Source organism: Lutra lutra, chromosome 8 (assembly GCF_902655055.1).
Source record: "Lutra lutra chromosome 8, mLutLut1.2, whole genome shotgun sequence".
Lineage (NCBI taxonomy): Eukaryota > Metazoa > Chordata > Mammalia > Carnivora > Mustelidae > Lutra > Lutra lutra.
Genome location: NC_062285.1, coordinates 81270364 through 81291822, shown reverse-complemented (window position 1 = coordinate 81291822; position 21459 = coordinate 81270364). Strand labels below are relative to the sequence as shown.

At 36.9% G+C, this 21459-nt stretch overlaps 1 protein-coding gene across 2 annotated transcripts in view; it reads left to right on the top strand.

The window, feature by feature from the left end:
- Positions 1–21459, top strand: part of SLCO1C1 (solute carrier organic anion transporter family member 1C1) — a 63739-nt gene that overhangs the window by 21627 nt on the left and 20653 nt on the right. For both annotated transcript variants that reach the window (XM_047743256.1, XM_047743257.1), the window contains 5 exons: positions 8133–8257; positions 11693–11839; positions 13661–13759; positions 15532–15777; positions 16804–16968. In XM_047743256.1, coding sequence (XP_047599212.1) covers positions 8133–8257; positions 11693–11839; positions 13661–13759; positions 15532–15777; positions 16804–16968 — 782 coding nt within the window. The remainder of the gene's footprint in view (positions 1–8132; positions 8258–11692; positions 11840–13660; positions 13760–15531; positions 15778–16803; positions 16969–21459) is intronic.

Genomic DNA, 21459 nt, shown 5'->3' with positions numbered 1-21459 from the left:
AAAGCATTTAAAGCACTGGTCCCCCGTTCAGCTACTTCTCTGTGTCCATATCCAACAGAGCCTAAAGAGGCACAGACTACATGGATACCCTCATTTTACCACTATGAAGATTGAAATTTGAAGAAGTTAATTGATTTTTCTAGAGTATCATATATAGTAATTAGTGACAAAGGAGACACTTGCATAAAATTCCATTTTATTTATTTATTTATCCAAAATATAAATAATGGTTATGCTTACACAGTTGCATTTTGATAGAATGAATTGAGAAAGCTCAAATAATTTAAAGTTTTCATAATACTGTTTAATCATTACAGATACTCATTTTAAGAACTTTGAGGCATTATAACAATCTGGTATCTCTGGAATTATTAAAGAAAGAAAATTATGTTTATCATGATTTACATGTTCTCTCTGTATAGCTAAGAATTGAAAAACAGTTATCCTCACTAAGTGGTTCTTAACCTATTTTGGTCAGAGAACCATTTGATAAATGTAACAAAAACTATAAACTTCTTTCCTTAAATAATAACATACTACAAAAATATTCTTTTTTGGGAGCTTCTTGGAATCGTTGAGGTATAGATTATGCAAAACTGATATAAGACTGAATATTTTAATAATTCAGTATATCTCTTCCTTACATGGTTGAGTAGGTTGTTAATATTTAAAAATATTACTCTGATTACTAGTCTTTTGTCACATGGTACTTGAACAAAAGGAAAATCAAGATGATGTTGTGATTTCCTCTTACTAGGCACCTCTTCCCTGAGGGTGCAGTAGAGCAGAAAAGTTGGCTCATGAAGGATAATTTGAGAGGCAGTGTGGCTGGGGAACTGAGACTGAATTATCATAGTGCTACCATTCAGCATTTGCTCTTCTATGCAGCTGTTATTATAACCTTACATGCAGAGGAAAGGGTGGAATTAGAAATAACTTAGAGCCAGATCAATAAGCTGTAGAAGAAAGCAATGCCATCCAGATAAATGGTCCAAAACCCCCACATGTCAGAGAAGAAGAAAATGGAGGCAGAGTAGGAAGACCCTAGGCTTGACAATTCCCATGAGCAAAACTAGATAACTATCAAATCATCCTAACTACTCTAGAAATTGACCTGAAGACTGAAAGAACAAACTCCACAGCTAAAGGGAGGGAAGAGTCACACTGAAGAAGGTAGGACGTGTAGAGACTTGATTTAGGGAAGAGACAGATCAAATTGCAAGTGTGGCAGAGGAGAGGGGGCTGTAGTCCCAGAGAAGGGCAAGAGAAAGAGAATCACAAAGGGGGGACCACAAGGAGAACATTTCCCCAAAGCCATTGGCTTGGAAAATGAGAGAGGCTGAACTTCATGAGTTCTTGCAACCAGTGGGGCATAAAGTTTGAAGTTTTAAGGGTTAACAGGCTTCACTGGGATAGAGCCCAGAGGTTACTGTGCTGCTCCTGGAGAGAAGGCAGGCAAACAATCCAGGGGCATACAGCGTGGAAACAGTGATCTGAAGAATGCCTAGGGCACACAACAGGGACATTATTTGCTCTTCTTGGAGCACGTCTCTGAGACATAGCACTCATAGAGACACCTCTGAAACAAAAAGGAGCTGATTGGCCATTCCCCACCCCCACTGTCCCTTAGCTTAAACACAGAGCAACCTACAGACACTGGCTACCTAAATTGCATATACCAAGCCCCACTCTGGCAGGACTACTCTTCTCAGTTAAGCTTGCCTCAGAGTCCCAGTGCAGTGGGCCCCTACTTCAGGAAGACTAGCACAAAACCCTGCTCAGACCATATCTCCCAAGCAGAGAATTCTGCAGGGCCTCAGTTCTGATGGAAGTGGTGTCAAGTCTCATTTCATAAGCAGACCAAAGCACACCTGGTTAAAACTCACTGTATTCAAGCCAGGGATAAAACACTGTCCACTGAAGGCAAGGAGAGCCTCTGAGGATGACTGGCATGAAGGATAGCTTAGATAAAAGACAACACCAGAACACATGCAGCATATACGTGAGATACTCCCTGAAACCAGGACCTGGGCACTACATGATCTCTTATTCATGAGGCCATTACTTTCAGGAGCAGAAAACATAATTGGCTTTTCTAATACAGAGAAGAAGGCAGAGACTTAGAAAAAATTCAAAGAAGGAAGCATTTATTGCAAATGAAAGAACAAGATAAGGCCATAGCCAGAGATCTAAGTAAAACAGATGTAAGTAACATACCTGATGGAGAATGTAAAAAAAGAATCATAAGGAAACTCACTGGACTTGAGAAAAGAATAGAAGACGTCAGTAAGTCCCTTACAACAGAGATAAAAGAGTTTAAAAATAATCAGAGATGAAGAATACAATAAGCAAAATAGGAAACGGGCTTCATGCAATGAGCAACAGGCTGGAAGAAACAGAGGAACAGATTAGTGACCTAGAAGACAATGGAAAAATAATGAAGTGGAACAAAAGAGAGAAAGAAGAATTATGGAACATGAGAATATGCTTAGGGAACTCGGGGACTCCATCAAACATAACATTCATATTATAAGAGTCTCTGAAGAAGAGGAGAGAGAAAGGGGGCAGAAAATTTATTTGAGGAAATAATAACTGAAAACTTCCCTAATCTGCAGAAGGAAACAGACATCCAGATCCAGGAGTCACAGAGAATGCCCATCAAAATCAACAAAAGCAGGCCAACACCGAGACTTATTGCAATTAAATTTGCAAGATATAGTGATAAAGAAAAAAAAAAGGCAGAAAGACAAAATAAGTCTTTAACTTACAAGGGAAGATCCATAAGGCTAGTTGCAGATTTCTCAACAGAAACTTGGCAAGCCAGAAGAGAGTGGCATGACACATTCAAAGTGCTGATGGGAAAATCTATAGCCAAGAGTACTCTATCAGCAATGCCATCATTCAGAATAGAAGGTGAGATAAAGTTTCCCAGATATTTAAGAACTGAAAGAATTCATGACCAATAAACCAGCCCTTCAAGGAATATTAGGGACTCTTTTAGTGCAAAGGAGAACAGAAGTAACAAAGACAAGAAAAGATCAAAGAAATGTCCGGAAACAATGACAAAACAAGGATAAAATGACAATAAACAGATATCTATCAATAATTACTTTGAATGTAAATGTACTAAACAATAAAAAGACATAGGGTGTCAGAATATATTAAAAAATCCATCTATATGCTGCCTCTAATAGATTCATTTTAGACCTATAGATACAGATTGAAAGTGAGGGATAGAGAAACATTTATCATGCAAATTGATATTAAAAAAAAGCCAGAGTAGCAATACTAATATCAGACAAACGAGACTTTGAAACGAAGACTATAACAAGTGACAAATAAAGGATACTATCTCATAATAAAGGGGACAATCCCACAAGAAGATCTAATAATTGTAAAAATTTATGTGCTCAGCATGAAGCATCCAAATACATAAAACAATAACAAGCATAAAGGAATTGATAATATAATAATAGTAGGGGACTTTGACATTCCACTTATATCAATGGACAGATCATCTAAACAGAAAATAAATACAGAAACAATGACTTTGAATGACACACTGAACCAGATGCACTTTACAAATACATTCAGAACATTTGATTCTAAAACAAAAAAATACACATTCTTTTCAAGTGCGAATAGAACATTTTTCAGAATAGATCACATAATATGTCACAAATTAGGCCTCAACAAATACAAAAAGATTGAAATCATTCCATGCACCTTTTCTGACCACAACACTATGAAATTAGAGGTCAACCACAAGAAAAAATCTGGAAAGACCAAAATTACATGGAGTTTAAATGACATACTACTAAACAATGAATGGGTCAACCAGAAAACCAAAACAGTAATGAAAAAATGCACCAAAAGAAATGAAAATGAAAATAAAATTGTCCAAAACTTTTGGGGTGTGGCGAAAGTTATTCTAAGACGGAAGTATGGAGCAGTAAAGGCCTACCTCAAGAAGCAAGAAAAATCTCAAACAACTTAACCTAAAGGAGCTAGAAAAAGAACAATAAATGAAGCCTAATGCCAGAAGAATGAGGGAAATAATGAACAGCAGAAATAAATGATAGAGAAACTAAAAAAAAAAAAAAAATACAACAGATCAATGAAATCAGGAGCTGGTTCTTTGACAAAATTAATTAATATTAATAAACCTCTAGCCAGACTTCTCAAAATAGAAAAGAGAAAGGACCCAAATAAATAAAATCACAAAGGAGAGGGCCACCTGTGTGGCTCGGTTGGTGAAGTGGGTAAGTGTCTGCCTTTGGCTCAGGTCATGACTTTAGGGTCCTAAGAATGAGCCCTGTATCGGGCTCCCTGGTCAGTAAGGAGTCTGCTTCTCCCTTTCCCTCTCCCTCTCACTTGTGTTTGCATTCTCTCTCTCTCTAAAAAATAAAATCTTTTTTAAAAAAATCACAAAAGAGAGGAGAAATAACCAACACCACAGGAATATAAACAATTACAAGAGAATATTATGAAAAACTGTATGCCACAAATTGAACAATCTAGAAGTAGATAAATTCCTAGAAACATATAAATTACCAAAACTGAAACAATAAGAAATGGAAAACTTGAATAGACCTATGATCAGCTAAGATACTGAATCAGTAATCAAAAACCACTAAACAAACAAATATCCAGGGCCAAATGGCTTCACAGGGGAATTCTAAGGAACATTTAAAGAAGAGTTAATACCTGTTCTTCTCAAACTGTTCCAAAAAACAGAAAAGGAAGGAAAACTTCCAAATTCATTCTATTAGGCTAGCATTTCCCTGATATCAAACCAGATCAAGACTTCACCAAAACAGAGAACTACTGGCCAATAACCCTAATGGATGCAAAATTTCTCAATAGAATACTAGCAAACAGAATCCAACAATACATTAAAAAAATTATTCACCACAATCAGATGGGATTTATTCCTGGGTTTCAAGGGTGATTCAATATTCAGAAATCAGTGTGATACACCACATTAATAAAAGAAGGGATGAAAACCAAGCAGATGCAAAAAAAAGCATTTGTCAAAGTGTAACATCCATTCATGATAAAAATCCTCAACAAAGTAGGTTTAGAGGGGATATACCTCAATGTAATAAAGGCCATCTGTGAAAAATCCACAGCTAATATCCTCAGTGGAGAAAAACTGAGGGCTTTTCGGGCTTTTCCTCTATGGTCATGAACAAGACAGGGATATCCTTTCCCACCACTTTTATTCACTATGGTACTAGGACTCCTAGCCACATCAATCAGACAACAACAACAACAATAAAAATAAAAAGCATGCAACTCATCAAGGAGGAAGTCAAACTTCTGCTATTTGCAGATGACATGACACTCCAAATGGAAAAGCTGAAAGACTCCACACACACACAAAAAAAACCTACTAGAACCAATAAATGAATAAACAAAAAGTGGCAGGATACAAAATGTACAGAAATCTGTTGCATTTCTGTTCATCAGTAATAAAATAGCAGTAAGAGAGTTTAAGGAATCAATCCCATGTACAGTTGCACCAAAAATAGTAAGATATGTAGGAAAAAACCTAACCAAAGAGGTGAAAGACCTATACTCTAAAAACTATAAAACACTGATGAAAGAAATTAAAGATGACACAAATAAATGGAAAGACACTCTTAGATTAGAAGAACAAATTGTTAAAAATATCTATACTACCCAAAGCCATCTACACATTTAATGCAGTCCCTATCAAAATACCACCAGCAATTTTCACAGAGCAAGAATAAACAATCCTAAAATTTGAAGGGACCACAAATGACCCCAAAGAGTCAGTCATTCATTCAGTCATTCATATATATATATATATATGTATATATATATGTATATATGTATACATATATACATAACGAATATGTATATATACATATACATATATATACACACATATATACATAACGAATACATATACATATGTGTATACATATATACATAACGAAACTATAGTGATCAAGATAGTATTGTTACCAGCACAAAAATAGACACATAGATCAATGAAACGGAATTGAAAACCCGGAAATGAACCCACAACTATATGGCCAACTAATGTTTGACAAAGCAGAAAGGAATATCCAATGGGAAAAAGACAATGTCTTCAATAAATGGTGTTGAGAAAACTGGACAGCAACAGGCAAAAGAAAGAAACTGGACAACTTACACCACACACAAAAAAAAACTCAAAATGGATGAAAGACCTAAATGTGAGATCTAAAACCAGAAAAATCCTAGAGGAGAACACAGGCAGTAACCTCTTTGATATCTGCCATCTCCTTTCTAGATATGTATCCTGGAGCCAGGGAAACAAAAGCAAAAATAAACTACTGGGACTTCAGCAAAATAGAAAGCTTCTTCACAGTGAAGGGAACAATCAACAAAACTAAAAGGCAGCCTATGGAATGGGAGAAGATTTTTGCAAATGACATCTGATAAACATTAATATCCAATATATATAAAGAACTTATAAAACTCAACACTCAAAAAATGAAAAATGCAATTTAAAAATGGGCAGAAGACATAAGTAACATTTTTCCAAAGAAGACATACAGATGGCCAACAGACACATGAAAAGATGCTCATCACTAAACATTGGGGAAATATAAATCAAAACTACAATGAGATACCATCTCACACCTGTGAGAATGGCTAAAATCAACAACACAGGAAACAACAAGTATTGGTGAGAATGTGGAGAAAAGGGGAACCCTCTTGCACTGTTAGTGGGAATGCAATCTGGTGCTGCTACTCCGTGAAAAACAGTTTGGAGATTCCTCAAAAAGTTAAAAATAGAACAGCCTATGATCTAGTAATTGCACTACTAGGTATTTATCCAAAGGATATAAAAATACTTGATTCAGGGGCGCCTGGGTGGCTCAGTTGGACGACTGCCTTCGGCTCAGGTCATGATCCTGGAGTCCCGGGATCAAGTCCCGCATCGGGCTCCCAGCTCCACGGGGAGTCTGCTTCTCTCTCTGACCTTCTCCTCGCTCATGCTCTCTCTCACTGTCTCTCTCTCAAATAAATAAATAAAATCTTTTAAAAAAAAATTTAAAAAAAAATACTTGATTCAAAGGGATACATGCACCTCTATGTTTATAGCAGCATTATCTCCAATAGCCAAATTAAGGAAATAGCTCAAGTGTTTATTGACTGATGACTGGATAAGGAAGATGTGCCATATATATATATATATATATATATATACACACACGCACACAGTGGAAAATTACTCCACCTTCAAAAAGAATGAAATTTTGCCATTTGCAATGACATGAATGGGACCTAGAGGATATTATGCTAAATGAAATAAATCAGTCAGAGAAAGACAAATACCATATGATTTCACTCATATGGGATTTAAGAAGAAAAACAAATGACCAAAGGGGAGAGGGAGGGAGGGAAAGAGGGAGACAAACCAGAAAACAGATTCTTAACTCTGGAGAACAAACTGATGGTGACCAGAGGGGAGTTTGGTGGGGGGATGGGTTAAATAGGTGATGGGATTAAGGAGTGCACTTGTGATAATCACCTGATGTTTCAGTAAGTGTGGAATCACTATACTGTACACTTGAAACTAATATAACACTGCATATTAACTAACTGGGATTTAAATAAAAACTTAAATCCCCAAACCCCACATATCATATCAATTCTCTAGTATCAGCAAAGCAGTTGTTCTACTAAATTTACAACTCTAAAACCACCGTGCAAGACCATAGTTCTTAAATTATTTCTTTTATGCTGACTTAGAGATCATCATGATTTTATCAAGTGTTGGATAATTTTTTCATCAGGAGAACAGGTGATTTAGGATCCTTATTTTTACATTAAAAGGAACCCTTGTAAATAATTCTTCTTTTATTTTCTTTTACCACACCGGGTAATTGGTTTGGAACTAGTGGAAATACCAGTGAACCAGACTTCCCGGCAGAGTTTCTGGCTATCTCTTCAGGTCGTTGCTGTTATATGCTGTTTCAGTTTTAATGATTCAGATTCAGGGGTAGCTGCAAGCTCGAACATGTGCCCTAATAAGTCATACAGTGTCCATATAATATTTTTAACATGATGTTAAGTGAATCTGTAGTAAAGAAAACATTCTTTTTGTACAGGTACAGATATGAAAAGTATTCTCCTTTCTCTAATTCTACTCTCAGCCTCTCTCCATGTCTCTTGGAGTCAGACAGTCAGTTACCTCTCTCGGTTATAGAAAAACCACAATCCAAAAGAAATGATGGTAAGATGATTTTTTTTTTTTACTTGACTAAGAAAGCTAAAAAAGAAAAAAAAAAGACTTTATGTGTGCTTTAGGATGGACAAAAATTTCTGTGAATTTTTTTTTCTGTTAAAAGCTTTACCATTTAAATCGCGATATTATAGTGCCATAAAAATTCCTAGAATATAAGGCAGTATATGATGAGATCCTAAGAGAATATGCAGAGATTCAAATCTTATAGAAAGGGCTATTAATTACCAGTGACTGATAAAAGTTCATTAGGAATGATTAGTTCCAAATAAGGTGGGCCATCAAATCAGGATAAAACTAGCTTGGCACATAACAGATCTCAGTCCATCGCTCCACTACGAAAGAAATATATTTTTCCACCAGATCTCAATTGAAAATCTGTGTGCAGCCTCTTTTCATCAGAATGACAAAAATTTAATCTCAATTTGTCCCTAACCTTCACCCTTTTCCCCAGGGGTGGCTTACATTCTGGGGAGCTTACATAATAGCAAAGGGGGTGGTCGTGGGAGGGGCCTCTTGGTGTTTTCAGTCCCTTGTCAACTTAGATATTTAAAATCCCTCCAACCACAGTATGTGGTCATACATGTCACATTAGTGCCACCCTGTGTCTACCTTTATGTCCTTTTTAGAACAGCAACTCGCTCTGATGCAGAGGTGACAGTCTTAGAAACTCAGAAATAGTTCTATTTTCCACACAAGACAGGATGCAGGGAATTTTGTTAGAATGTCTAGAGTTCCATATGGCTGACACATATTCTATAGCAATGCATTCTGTGAGCCACCCATGGGAACATGGGAATCATCCAGAAACCCTTTGAGGAGTCCAAAGAAGGAGTGTTTAGCCACAATGTACAGCTTTCTCATCTTTGGGGTCTTGATACCTTGCTGGGCTCTATATGCTCATGGTAGCACAGGTTCTCCCTGCTCATGGAGTCCACACCATCTACCCACAGGTGTCTGCCCTGTCTCTAGGATGCTAATGAGGCAGGAGTTCAAATGTCCTCTCTCTACTGCCCTTCAGCATTGACATGCTCTATGCTTCCTCTTCATCAATCCTATCTCCCTCCCTGTGCCTAGCCTCTGGATTGATTTCTGTATAGGCAGTGTGGAAGCTTCTCTTTTATCTACCTGCTAGTCATGCAAATCTTTTATCTATAGCATAAAACCTTTTGTTTCCCCTGATATCCTCACCAGTGCTTTCTTTTTAGATGTCTTTTTCCTGAGCACTGAACACTTGAGGTCTTGTTATTTGAATGAAGGGAAGGGGGACGCCTGGGTGGCTCAGTGGGTTTAGCCTCTGCCTTAGGCTCGGGTCGTGATCCCGAGGTCCTGGGATCGAGCCCCGCGTCGGGCTCTCTGCTCAGCAGGGAGCCTGCTTCCCCCTCTCTCTCTGCCTGCCTCTCTGTCTACTTGTGATCTCCATCTGTCAAATAAATAAAATCTTAAAAAAAAAAAGTTGAATGAAGGGAAGGGCCAGAGGATTAAAGAAAATCTAGAAATTTGAGGGGATGAGGTATGGAAGATGTAATCATGTAAAAAGCTTACCCCATCCTGCTGTATGAAAAGAAGCAGAAAAGCACACTGGAAGAAGAGGAAAGTATAAGAGAAGGGCTTGCACTTTCATCTCTACATGTGTACAGTCACTGAAGATATTTTGTTTTTGTTTTTGATAATCATGGAATATGTGATACAAATGGCAATACAACTAATTAGGAAATATTTAAACCTTTAATGTTAAGAGAAACAGGGTTAAAGGCGAGAATTAAAATGTTTTTAATGGGAAGAGAGACAAGTTATTAGACAGGTATATAATATAAGACTCACAACTCAATCTCTTTCTTTCCTTTAAATGAGGTCTTGCTCCCTTAAAGCCATAGACCTATGTGGACATCAGACATAGTGGACACAAAGTTCATCCTAAAAATGATAGTGGGGTAAATATAGGGCTCTTCTCAAAAATGCTCCACCTACAACTCCCATCCCCCCACAATACTGGAAAGCAGAGCTGTCTGACAGAACTCTCTGCAACGGTGGAAATGTTCTGTATCTATGCTGTTCGATATAGCAGCCATTAACCACATGTGATTATTCAGTACTGTAATACAGCTAGTGTGACTGAAGAACTGAATTTTTAACTTTCTGTAACTTTAATTAATTTACACTTCAGTAGCCACATATGGTGTGTGGTTACTATACTGGAAAGCATAGATCTAAGATATCTTCCCCTATCTATAAGACTTCCCTACAAACAAGCTTCTTGGGATCCCACAAATGTTAGGGGTAGAATTGAATTAGAATCAGTGTTTCCAGAAAAGGAATTCACATTATATTTGGGGGGGTGGGTAGACTGGAAATCCACAGAAAGATTAAAAAAGAAATGCTTCATCACTTGGCTACATTTTCAGAAGACGCAGAGTTAGAAGCAACAAAACTACACAGTAGTTTTATCTGTCACACAATCTGACTCATCTGCACAAAAGGATTCACCTCAGTTCTAAGTAACCATATTTTAGTTTCAAAATTTACTTTAAGGGCTACTGAAGAGTGGAAATAACTCTCACCTCATAGGATCATAGGAGAATTTAACTTTAAAAATGCCTGCCAATCACTTAGCCCAGTGTCTGACAGGAAAAGAGCACTCAGAAGAGGTGATTGTCAGAGATAGAAAGTATTATCTCTTTTATTAAAGTGATTAAACTCTTCAAAGTGTATTTCATTTGTGATATGGGAGTTAATTCTCCAGCTTCACATGATTATATCAAGACATGACTTCTATAAAAGCATTTAAAAGTTGTTAGCTTTGAATTTCATTCTAACAATACTGATGAAAGGTTCTTTATGTTGGAATAGTTACTAAAGCATATAAGGTTTTAAAATTTTATGTGAATTTTATTTCCTAAACCTGAGCCCTAAAAACCATTATTTGTTGTCAAGCAGTTGTGATGCTGCCCAAAGTTGAAGATTTACCCATATAAAATTTTGAATTGCAGGTGCAAGTTGGTCAGCAATAACCTTGCAAGTGATTTCTGCTGAAAAATAGAAAAGTTTAAAGATTAAGAAGAAAAAACCTTTCATTCAAAATTGTGTGTTTTGTCCCAGACAGGATATTGAATGTTATAGTAGCATAGGAATTCAAAGAACTCAGTGTAAATAAAAATAAGAAAGAGAAGAGAAAATTAGAAACAAGGCGTCAGAAAGAAAAATCAAAGGAGTCCCTCGATCAAAATCTCTGAGGGATTTACCCTACCTAAAACATTGAAGCTTAAATATTTTCCGATCTTGGTTTGACTCCTATCAAATTATGTCTGTTGAAAATTTCACTTTTACATCCTAATCCAATTTCACTACAGCTTGTAGAAATGCAGAATAAATATTTAACTTCGATACTGATCTAATTTCATTCCTCTTGTTTGCTTTTCTTTCGAGAATGTGAAATGGATGCCAGCTCTTCCATGTGGGTTTATGTTTTCCTGGGGAACCTTCTTCGTGGAATTGGGGAAACTCCTATTCAGCCTCTAGGCATCGCCTACCTTGATGATTTTGCCAGTGAAGATAATTCTGCTTTCTATATTGGTAATACCTACCTCATTCATCTTCTGAGGACGCAGAGTACCCAGTTTTCTTGACTCCACTCCAAACTAAATAGGGCATGAAAGGTTTTATCCTTCAGATCCTGTTCCTTTACTGAGTTCATATGTTTCAGAGGTCCACACTGAGGATTTGGATGATGAAGAAACTCAAATTAGAAGGACCAGTTGCGTTAGGGAAAGAACATCAGATTAAAAAGAAATAACTGGAAGATGGACTGCCATGATGTATGACTTCATGCAAATATTTTCATGAACTTCAGATTTCATAGGTTCTTTTTACTGGGTTAACTGTACTACTGAACCACCTAGGTATCATTTATATTCATTTTTTATTTTGTTTCCAGAGCTCTAGGAACTGCTTCCCATCTTTTAAACCCTATTTAAAGCATTTTTATCCTATGAGGGATGGGCAAGGAATTTTGAGATCTCAATAGCAGGCATGAATGGATAAAAACACAGGAAGGATGAGAGCAAGGCCTGAGGTGAACCCATGCCTGGAACAGGTGCCAGTAGATAGACCAGCAGCTAAAATCACACACACACACACGCACAGACACACACGCACACACACACACAATACAGCAAACTAATTCCAAGGCCAGGTGCATCTAAGCAGCATTTATTGAGTGCCTCTTATGTCTCGGAAACTAAATTTTTCTCCATTTCAATATCAACCTTGATTTCTTGGGGTTCTAATCTTTTGAGGGCCTGGCCTTCAAGGCATAGAGGACAAGATTTAAATTCACTGAGAGGGGCTGCGACCAGCCCTACACTATAGTTCTGCCCTGGCCATGTGTGCAGAACTCCAGAGGGCTCTCCTTACAGTCAGGTGAGCTGTAATTAAAAACAGGTTACCTGCTCTAATGGAACACTGCAGTGTAAGTCAGGACCTGGCACAGAAGCTCCATCACATGTGCTAGACAGTTACTCTGGGGACTGGAAGAAAAATTGCAAGCCAAGAGATGCATGCAGGTGTCCGGGTGTCCCTTCCTTGCTCTCTCTCTTCATTCTTCTCTTCTGTTCCGGAAAGGATCTGTTAATTGCCATTTACTCTTTTTCTTAAGTTAATCTGCCAGGGATACGTGTGTGAGAAGTTCTGTGGTGACATGAAAGGCAGATGGGACATACTTTGCAGGGAAGAGCTACCTTTCTGGTAACAAGAAACGGTGTTTTTTAAGTAATCTGCTCCCGTCTCATATTAATGCGGCCCAGGCTGGTCATGATTGTTCCAAAGAGCACCTCTCTGCACTCCCAGGTCTGACTGGTTGTATTCAGGGATCTGCATGGCTACCGCTCCCACAGATGGTCGCACAGACTCTCTGAATGCATGCACTTTGGCACTAAGGTGGAAAAAATCAATTTTCATGTTAAAAGGACTCAACACTTAACCAACCATAAAAAGTTTTTGAAAGACTGTCAAAATAGTATAATTCTGATTTTTTTTTTTTAAACCAATAGGGGAAATCTAATTCTAGGGAGTAAAGTTTTCTCCATTTGGGGGAAATTAACTTCTTCAGAATCTTGGTGTTACTTCCTTACTAAGAGGCAATTAACGCCTTCCACATGTTCATTCTTCTTCCAAAGCTGAGCAGGACTTATTTCATGATTCAGTAAGGTTGAAAAATGGACAAATTAAGCACAGTTAAGTGAAGAGTTGATGAGATATTTTCAGCTACTAACTGGACCTCACTCCTATTTCTTGTTTAAAAAATTAATCATTTACAAAAGTGGAGAAATGCCACTTCTTTTTCATTTTCTTTCTTTCTTTTTTTTTTTTTTTTTTTTTTTTTTTTTTTTGATGCAGGGTGTGTGCAGACGGTTGCAATTATAGGACCAATCTTTGGCTTCCTGCTAGGCTCACTATGTGCCAAACTGTATGTTGACATTGGCTTTGTAAACCTAGGTAAGGAAGTTTATTTTTATTTATTTATTTATTTTAGTTACTGAACATTTTTAATGGGGATGGTGTAGAAAATATCAAATTCCCTTTTTATAAAGTGACAGGATGGCAATCTTTCATAAAATGAAAATAATCCACTGAAAATTGGTCATTGATATAATCACTGCATGCATTAATAAATGGAATATGAAAAATAGGCAGTGGTTAGAACTGGATGACCCATGGTTTGTTATTCAGATGTATCCCTTTCCACTTCTGGTTTGCCACTTCAAATGAATTCCAGCATAGTTAAGACTAAAAACTGTGGCTTCTTGTTGGTTCAGGTGTAGCAACATGACAGTCACATCAGTTGATAATGTATTTTGTAGATTTGCCAGAAAGACCAAGAATTGAAAGTCTTCTGGCAACCAAAATATGTTCTTTACTGTACAGATCTTTTTCAGATGGAGGTATATTAGAATGAGGCTACCTAATTCTCTGGGAGAGTGCTTGTGGAGGGAACAAATGGGGGACCTCATCTTTCCATTCTATTAATGTGTTTCTTTCTTGTGAGATGTACCTCCTAGATGTGGAGATCACTTTTCTTTCTTTTTAAAGAAGTTCAAAAAAGCAGTTAGAGACAAGAAAACAGGTTTCATTTTTTTTTTTTTAATTCTGAAACTACATTTTGAGGTCCACATGTGTTAAAGTTAAATGCAAAATTCTTGAGCCAGGTTTTCTTTTTTATCAAACTGCAAGACACATTCCAAAATTTTTTTTTAATTCATTCATTTATTATTCATTATCCTCATTAATTTTGCATCTATTCTATCCCAGGTGCTGTTCTACCACAAAATGGTGAATACAATAGTAGTTGAGTGCTTGACTTCCTGAGGTTTTAAAATCCACTCATGGAGGCTGATTCAGATAAGAAAGCATAGGTGTGATGAGTGGTACAGAGGGAAGTTGTTAAGGGGAAGAAATGAAGATGTGATGATGAGCCAGTGCGAACATTTTACCAAGTATAATGTGGCAACGGAGCCTCGTCGTCACAGGACATGTGTTTAGTTCATTGTTCTCACGGAGTGTAGTGGAGGTAGATCTATCGTAAGTTTTATGGGTTCTGATATAGAAATAGAAAAGAAAAAAAAACACTTGATTTGGTTCAAAAAAAACTTCATCACCACTTACCTTTTTGTCAAATAAGAAATGGTGTCAAAAATAAAGTTTTGCTGATGAATAAGATTTTGACATTTTATTTATATAAACAAATCTTGCTTCAGACCTAGAGTAGCTCTGGAGTATTACTGTCATTTAGTGAGTAACACTGAGTGTTTTAGACTACACTGGGACCAGTCTTTCTTTGAGAAAAATCTTGGACAGACATTCAATATGTGGACCAGATGCAAGGGTTGCTGTTGGGGGGTAGCCGGCAGAAGGCTTGGAGCCCCCATAATTCTCCCTCATAGGGTGCTTGCTTCCGTGTCATGGACCAGGGGTTTCCTCTGCAAAACCCCAGAGTAAGACCCCCTCCCCCAGGATTTAGGCTCTATATTTTAAATCTAAGGAACAAATAAAGAAAAGCAGCATGTTCCAGAAATAAAGCAGCATGTTTCCTTCAAAAAGCAAGAAGATGATAACGTTCAGACTAGAAAGTTATCATGCATGAATTATTAGGTATTCTTATGATGTGATAGAGCTAATGCTAGGATTAAAAAAAAAAGAAGAAGAAGAGGCTTATTTCAACTCACTGGCTTTGCTGTATATGCAATTTAGCCGTCCTCTCTGTCTTTCAGATCACATAACCATTACTCCAAAGGATCCCCAGTGGGTAGGAGCCTGGTGGCTGGGTTACCTAATAGCAGGAATTGTAAGTCTTCTCGCAGCTCTGCCTTTCTGGTGTTTACCAAAAAGTCTTCCGAGACACCGAAGTAAAGAGGATTCCAGTTCCTCCTCTGAGAAATCCAAGTTTATTATGGACGATCATACAGACTACCAAACATCCCTTGGAGAGAAGTCAAAAATAATGGAAATGGCAAGAGGTGAACCAGACTCTCCTTGATTTTGAAGCACTTTCAGTTTTCCTGTTAAGACTCTGTAGGGGATCTATATATAATACCCTTCTCTCCCCATCGTTTGTTTAGAAGAATTCAGAAACTATACAGGACACAGAATTGAAGATTACAAAGTCATCTTTATTACTGGAGAGTAGATTAAAGAATATGACCCAAAGTTTGGGTAACCTTCATTGCTGACATTCCCACCCTTACACTACTTCAGGTTAGACCTAGCAATGGCCCCTATCTGGGATTGCTGCTTCACATCAGTCTGGGTGGACTGAAGAGAGTGAATCTTCAGATCTTGTGGCCTTTTGACAGATGAGATTCAGTCATTTGACAAATGTGTCAGTGCCTGTTTCCCACCCTTGACCGAAGGAGTGAGTGCAGTGGGGGGGCACAAGGCCAGACATGTTCACCTGAATTCCTTCCACATGGAAAAAGAGTGACCATGAGAATGATGGGTCCCCCTTAGTTGGGCCCAGCAAACAGTATTTACAGAAAATCTCCACATTTCAAACTTTTCAGCTACATCATAGGAAGAAGGGAGAATGCTAAAGCTCATTTCTTAGATTAAGTTAATTAAATTAAATGGAGATAAGGTTCATGTTTCTTTGTGACCATGATGCAAGTTTAAAGAGGAGATACCAGAAAACTGAAGTTCTTGATGTCCTGCCAATGACTTTCAGCTCTGTGGGGAGGGAGTATTCTTGTTTCTCTTTCCTTCTACCCATGTCATTGGGAGGAACGTGTTCCTGTCTGACTTCTACCTCTAACTGTCATCTAAATTATATGCCTGTAGAAGCGAGTGCTTGTGTCTTGATATGAACCCGACAGATCTCAGCCTTGACTTATGCCAGTGCTTCATATCCATAGTGTCTCACTGTGCTAGAACCGCTCCTTCTAACTGTGGCAGTGGGACCCGGCCAGCTGTGCCCTGCTGGCAAGACTGTGTCTTCTGCTGAGTGCAACACGGTCTTTAATTACTCCCACGTTATTTTTGTCTTACAGACTTTCTTCCGTCACTGAAGAATCTCTTTGGAAATCCACTGTACCTGCTGTATTTGTGTGCCAGCACGGTTCAGTTCAATTCTTTGTTTGGAATGGTGACCTATAAACCCAAGTATATCGAGCAGCAGTATGGGCAGTCATCCTCCAAAGCCAACTTTGTTATCGGTATGCTCATCTGTCCTTCACACTCACCAGTAGGCACCGTCAGCTGCATCTTGTTCATCCTTAGGTATTTTAGAGAAAGCTCTTCTCCTGTTTAGACTGAAGATGATTTATGGCATTTTAGATATGAAGTCAAAAAGTGAGTGAAAACAAATCTATTAGAGTGAAAAAAATTCAGTTAAAATACTGAGGTTGTCGGTGGTACAACTTCGCAGCAAGAATTATTCACAACTGTAAGTGAGTGACCTTAAGAATATTACATAAACTGAATGTGCATTTTATTAGGAGATTGTGATATTGGGTATGTGTCTTTCAAGTGTAGCCAGAACTTCCTAACAGTGGCCATTTAACCTGAACCGTTTCTAGGATTATAAAAAAGTGAGTATTCAGAGAGGTTAAAAGGTGCTCATTGCAAAACAAAGTTTGTTTTTGCTCAGAGTTAAAGGACTTTTCTGAGTCCTGGCATTCAGGTTATTTTTAAGGGCTGTGTTTCTAGCAGAGCAGGTCAGTCAACGATGAAAAAGCTATTGAAGGGCAAAGAAAAGCATGAAGAAATGAAGGAAGAAGAACCAGAATGTGCAAATACATGAACATCATGCTCCTAGTAATTGGATACTTTTAAAACCTGGGTTAGCTCCCTTAGTCCATGAGGACATCATTTAATGGTTCTGTTTCAAGGCATAAATAGATTTTATTCCTTTGGACAAATTCCTTAGTAGTAGGAAACTCCAATGATTTAAAAACATTTCTTCTTCATAAAATGTTTTTAAAATTTTCTATGTATCTATCTCTAAAAGAGGCCTCTGCGCTTATTTCAGAATATGCAATTATCCTGTAACAATCCTGGGTAATGGGCACTTAACAGATGTTAATTTAATTGACTATTCAGACTACTCTTCTAAATTACAAATATTAAAGCTATACCACTCAACTTTTGCTTTCAACATTGATTGGTTCAAATTAAGTTAATTGTGTGATTTAATGGTGGAGCTGAAAAAACATTTTAGGTTTTATTCCCCCCAAAACCCCATCATGCCAGTTGGTACTTTATACTGACTTTAACAAGAATAGAAGAGAAATAAAAGCTTAGGAGACATTTTTAAAATTTTATTTCAAAATCTCCTTTGTGTTTATTGAGCCATAACTTATAAGCGCTAGTTAACTCTGCAGCCCCTAAATGTGTCGCTCGGCTGGATAAATGTTTACACCAAAACCTGTGTAGTGACTGTCAGCTAGAATGTGGAGCTCATTTCAGAATCACAGAGGGCTCTCTCAAACCTTGTCCTACTCCATATGCTTTCCCAGAGCTAATAATTACCCTGAACCCTGCCTGAACCCTGTCATCATAGATGGTTTTTGAACTTAGACAAATGGGATCGTATGTTGCGTATGCTGTGTAGTCTTTTGTGTCTAGCTGATTTCAGTCAAAGTGAAATCTATGAGACTCATTCATGTTGTGTATAACAGTTTGATCTTTTTCATTGCTGTGTCATATCCTATCACATAAATATACCACAGTTTGTTCATTTTATTGTTGGTGGGTATTTGGGTTGTTTTCTGGTGTTCACTAGTATCAATAACACTGCCTGATCATTCTATATGTATTTTAGTGGGTGTATACACAATGTTTTTCTTGGCTGTAACTTGGAGCAGAATTGCTGGTCATGGAAAGTATATATGTTTAGACCCATTAAATATAACCAAAACATTTACAGTAGGGTTGTGTAAATTTATACTCACACTAGAAGTATAAAAACGTTCCAGTTTCTCTGTATCCCTGTCATACTCACTATTGTCAGTGTTTTTCATTGTCACCATTCTTACGGGTTGTGGAGATATCCTATTATAATTTATTTGCTTGTAACTGGTAACTGATGATGTTGAGCACTTTTTTGCAGGCTTGTTAGTCGTTTCAATGTTCTCTTTTTGTGGATTATGTTCAAATTGTTTGCCTGTTTCTCTTGAGCTGTCTGTCTCTTATTGATTTGTACGGATAGGTACTTTTTCTTGATACAAGTTCTTTACTGAATATACGTATTATAACTATTTTCTCACAGACTTCAGTTCTTTTTTCTCTCCTAGTGGTGAGCTTCATATTTTTTTATTACCATATAATGTATTATTAGCTCCAGGGGTACAGGTCTGTGAATCACCAGGTTTACACACTTCACATCACTCACCATAGCACGTGCCCTCCCCAATGTCCATATGCCAACCACCCTCTCCCTAACCCCCTACACCTGGCAACCCGTTTCATATTTTTAAACAAGTCCATTTTCCAGTCTTTTTCTTCTCATTACTGCTATTTTAAGCCTGTTTCAAGAAATTCTCAAACCTGAAGGCCGTGAAAATGTTTTCCTAATATTTCTACTAGTAGCCTAATTGTTTTAACTTCCACATTTAGGTTATAATACATTTCAGATAGTGGATTGTTTTCAAAGATTTTATTTATTTATTTGAGAGAGAGAGAGAGAACACAAGTAGGGGGACAGGCAGAAGGAGAGGAAGAAGCAGATTCCCTGCTGAGCAGGGAGCCAGATGTGGGGTTTGATCCCAACACCCTTGGTTCATGACCCCAGTGGAAGGCAGATGCTTAACTGATTGAGCTACCCAGGCGCTGCTGGTTATAATACAGTTCAATTTTTTTAATATAATGTGAAAAAGGTCAAGGTTCTTTTATCAAAATGAAAAAGCCACCTTTTCCCCATGAATTGCAATGAAGTGACACATCTTTAAGTGTATGTTCATTTCTTATTATTCAACATGTGCATAACACTTAGAGTTTGAGGGCATTTGATTTTGGTGTCACTAGAATGATAAATACATTTTTTATTTCAAATTGAAAACATTTATTTCATAAAGGAAAATTAAGAGCATTGTTTGGGAAAAGATATTTATAATAGAACATGAGATTGTATGTAATCTCATTTTTTTTATTGGGTAGATAATAAGTGAAATACTTTTGCTATAAAATTATTCTTAAGAAAAATTAGCTCAGATGAAAGAACTTAAAATTCTGAGAGATTCAATGGTCTACCTAATTGCATACATACATTATAATGTAGCCAGGAATAAAATTATTTCCCCTGAGTTATATTTCTTCTCTGGACATAATCATTTTTGGAAAACTGACAAGAAGAATCTAATAATTGTTTCTTAAGTTGTGGACAGTTGATTTCTTTCAACCATAATCCTCTGTACACTCATATGGTCCCTGAGAGCCAAGCTCATCATCAGAATTTTTTAACTCATCTATCAAAGTTTACCTAAGATTCTGATTCTTCATAGTTTCCATCATGTCATGTCTATGGATTATTCAAGTACTTTATGAGAGATAAGTAATAGTGTCTAATGATTTCAATCTTTATAGCTAGGATTCTTCTCTGAATGTATCTGGGTTTCACATTAAGTATGGAAAAAAAAGCAGAGTAAGGGTAAGTGGGAAAATGAGTCAACATCCATAATACTTATTTTGATTATCTTTAGAATGGCGAAAATAGATGCATCATTAGGTTAAAATAGAGATTAAATAAGACCTAGAAAATGCATTGTAAATGTCTATCGCTATCATTCAGTAAATACTGTTCTCTCACTTCTTTCTCTTCTTCTATCATTCTTCTCTCTCTTTCCTCCTTCATTTTTTTTGGGGGGGGTGTGCTGGGGGAAATTATAAAGGATGATCCTTTCTGTGATGAAATAAGGGAGAAGCACAAAGAAAGCACGTTTCCTCTCTGCTCTCAGAGAAGGCATTTGACCTGACATGGCAGAAAGAATAAACAGAAATTTTCCTAGTTTTCAAAGACCAGTTGATACAATGTTGATTTATTTTTGCTGTATGTGTTTTGCTATGTTGGCCGTATTTCTAAAGTTTAGATTAATATTTTCTCATGTTAACTACTTATTAAAATATTTTAATTATTAAAATTATTATTAAAATATAATTTTGCCAAGAAAATTAATGAAAAATAAGCAACAAAAATATTTCAAATTCAGGGACTAGGAGGCATATGGCAAAATGATCTTGCTTTTTCAAGTGTGTGGGGTTTTTCTTCCCCCATTGCAGTTTCCACTGGAAGAAGTTTAGATAGATAGCTTAATTTTTCTCCTTTTTTCAAAGCTTCTCCTATCACTGTTAAGTTACATGAAAATGATCTTAAGTTTTATTTTCCTTCTTAATATACAGATTGCAATTTTTTAGCCATTTTTCTTAATTTCTTGGAGTTTTTTTTTTTATTAAATAAAACAATACCTAGTGGACATGATACATTGACATTGCTTCTCATTGACAGCAGTGATCCATTCTCCATTCTTGGAGATGATACACAGACAAATAAGGGAAAGTTATGATAATTACTTCGGGAAAGTTGCTTATAATAGAAAACATTAATTTTTTGTGGCTAAGCTAGCATTAGCAAATTAAATGTGTGTTATGATATGTTCTAAAATTAGGTCAGGTTATATTAAAAATCTGAGAAATAATGGAAAACAATCTTA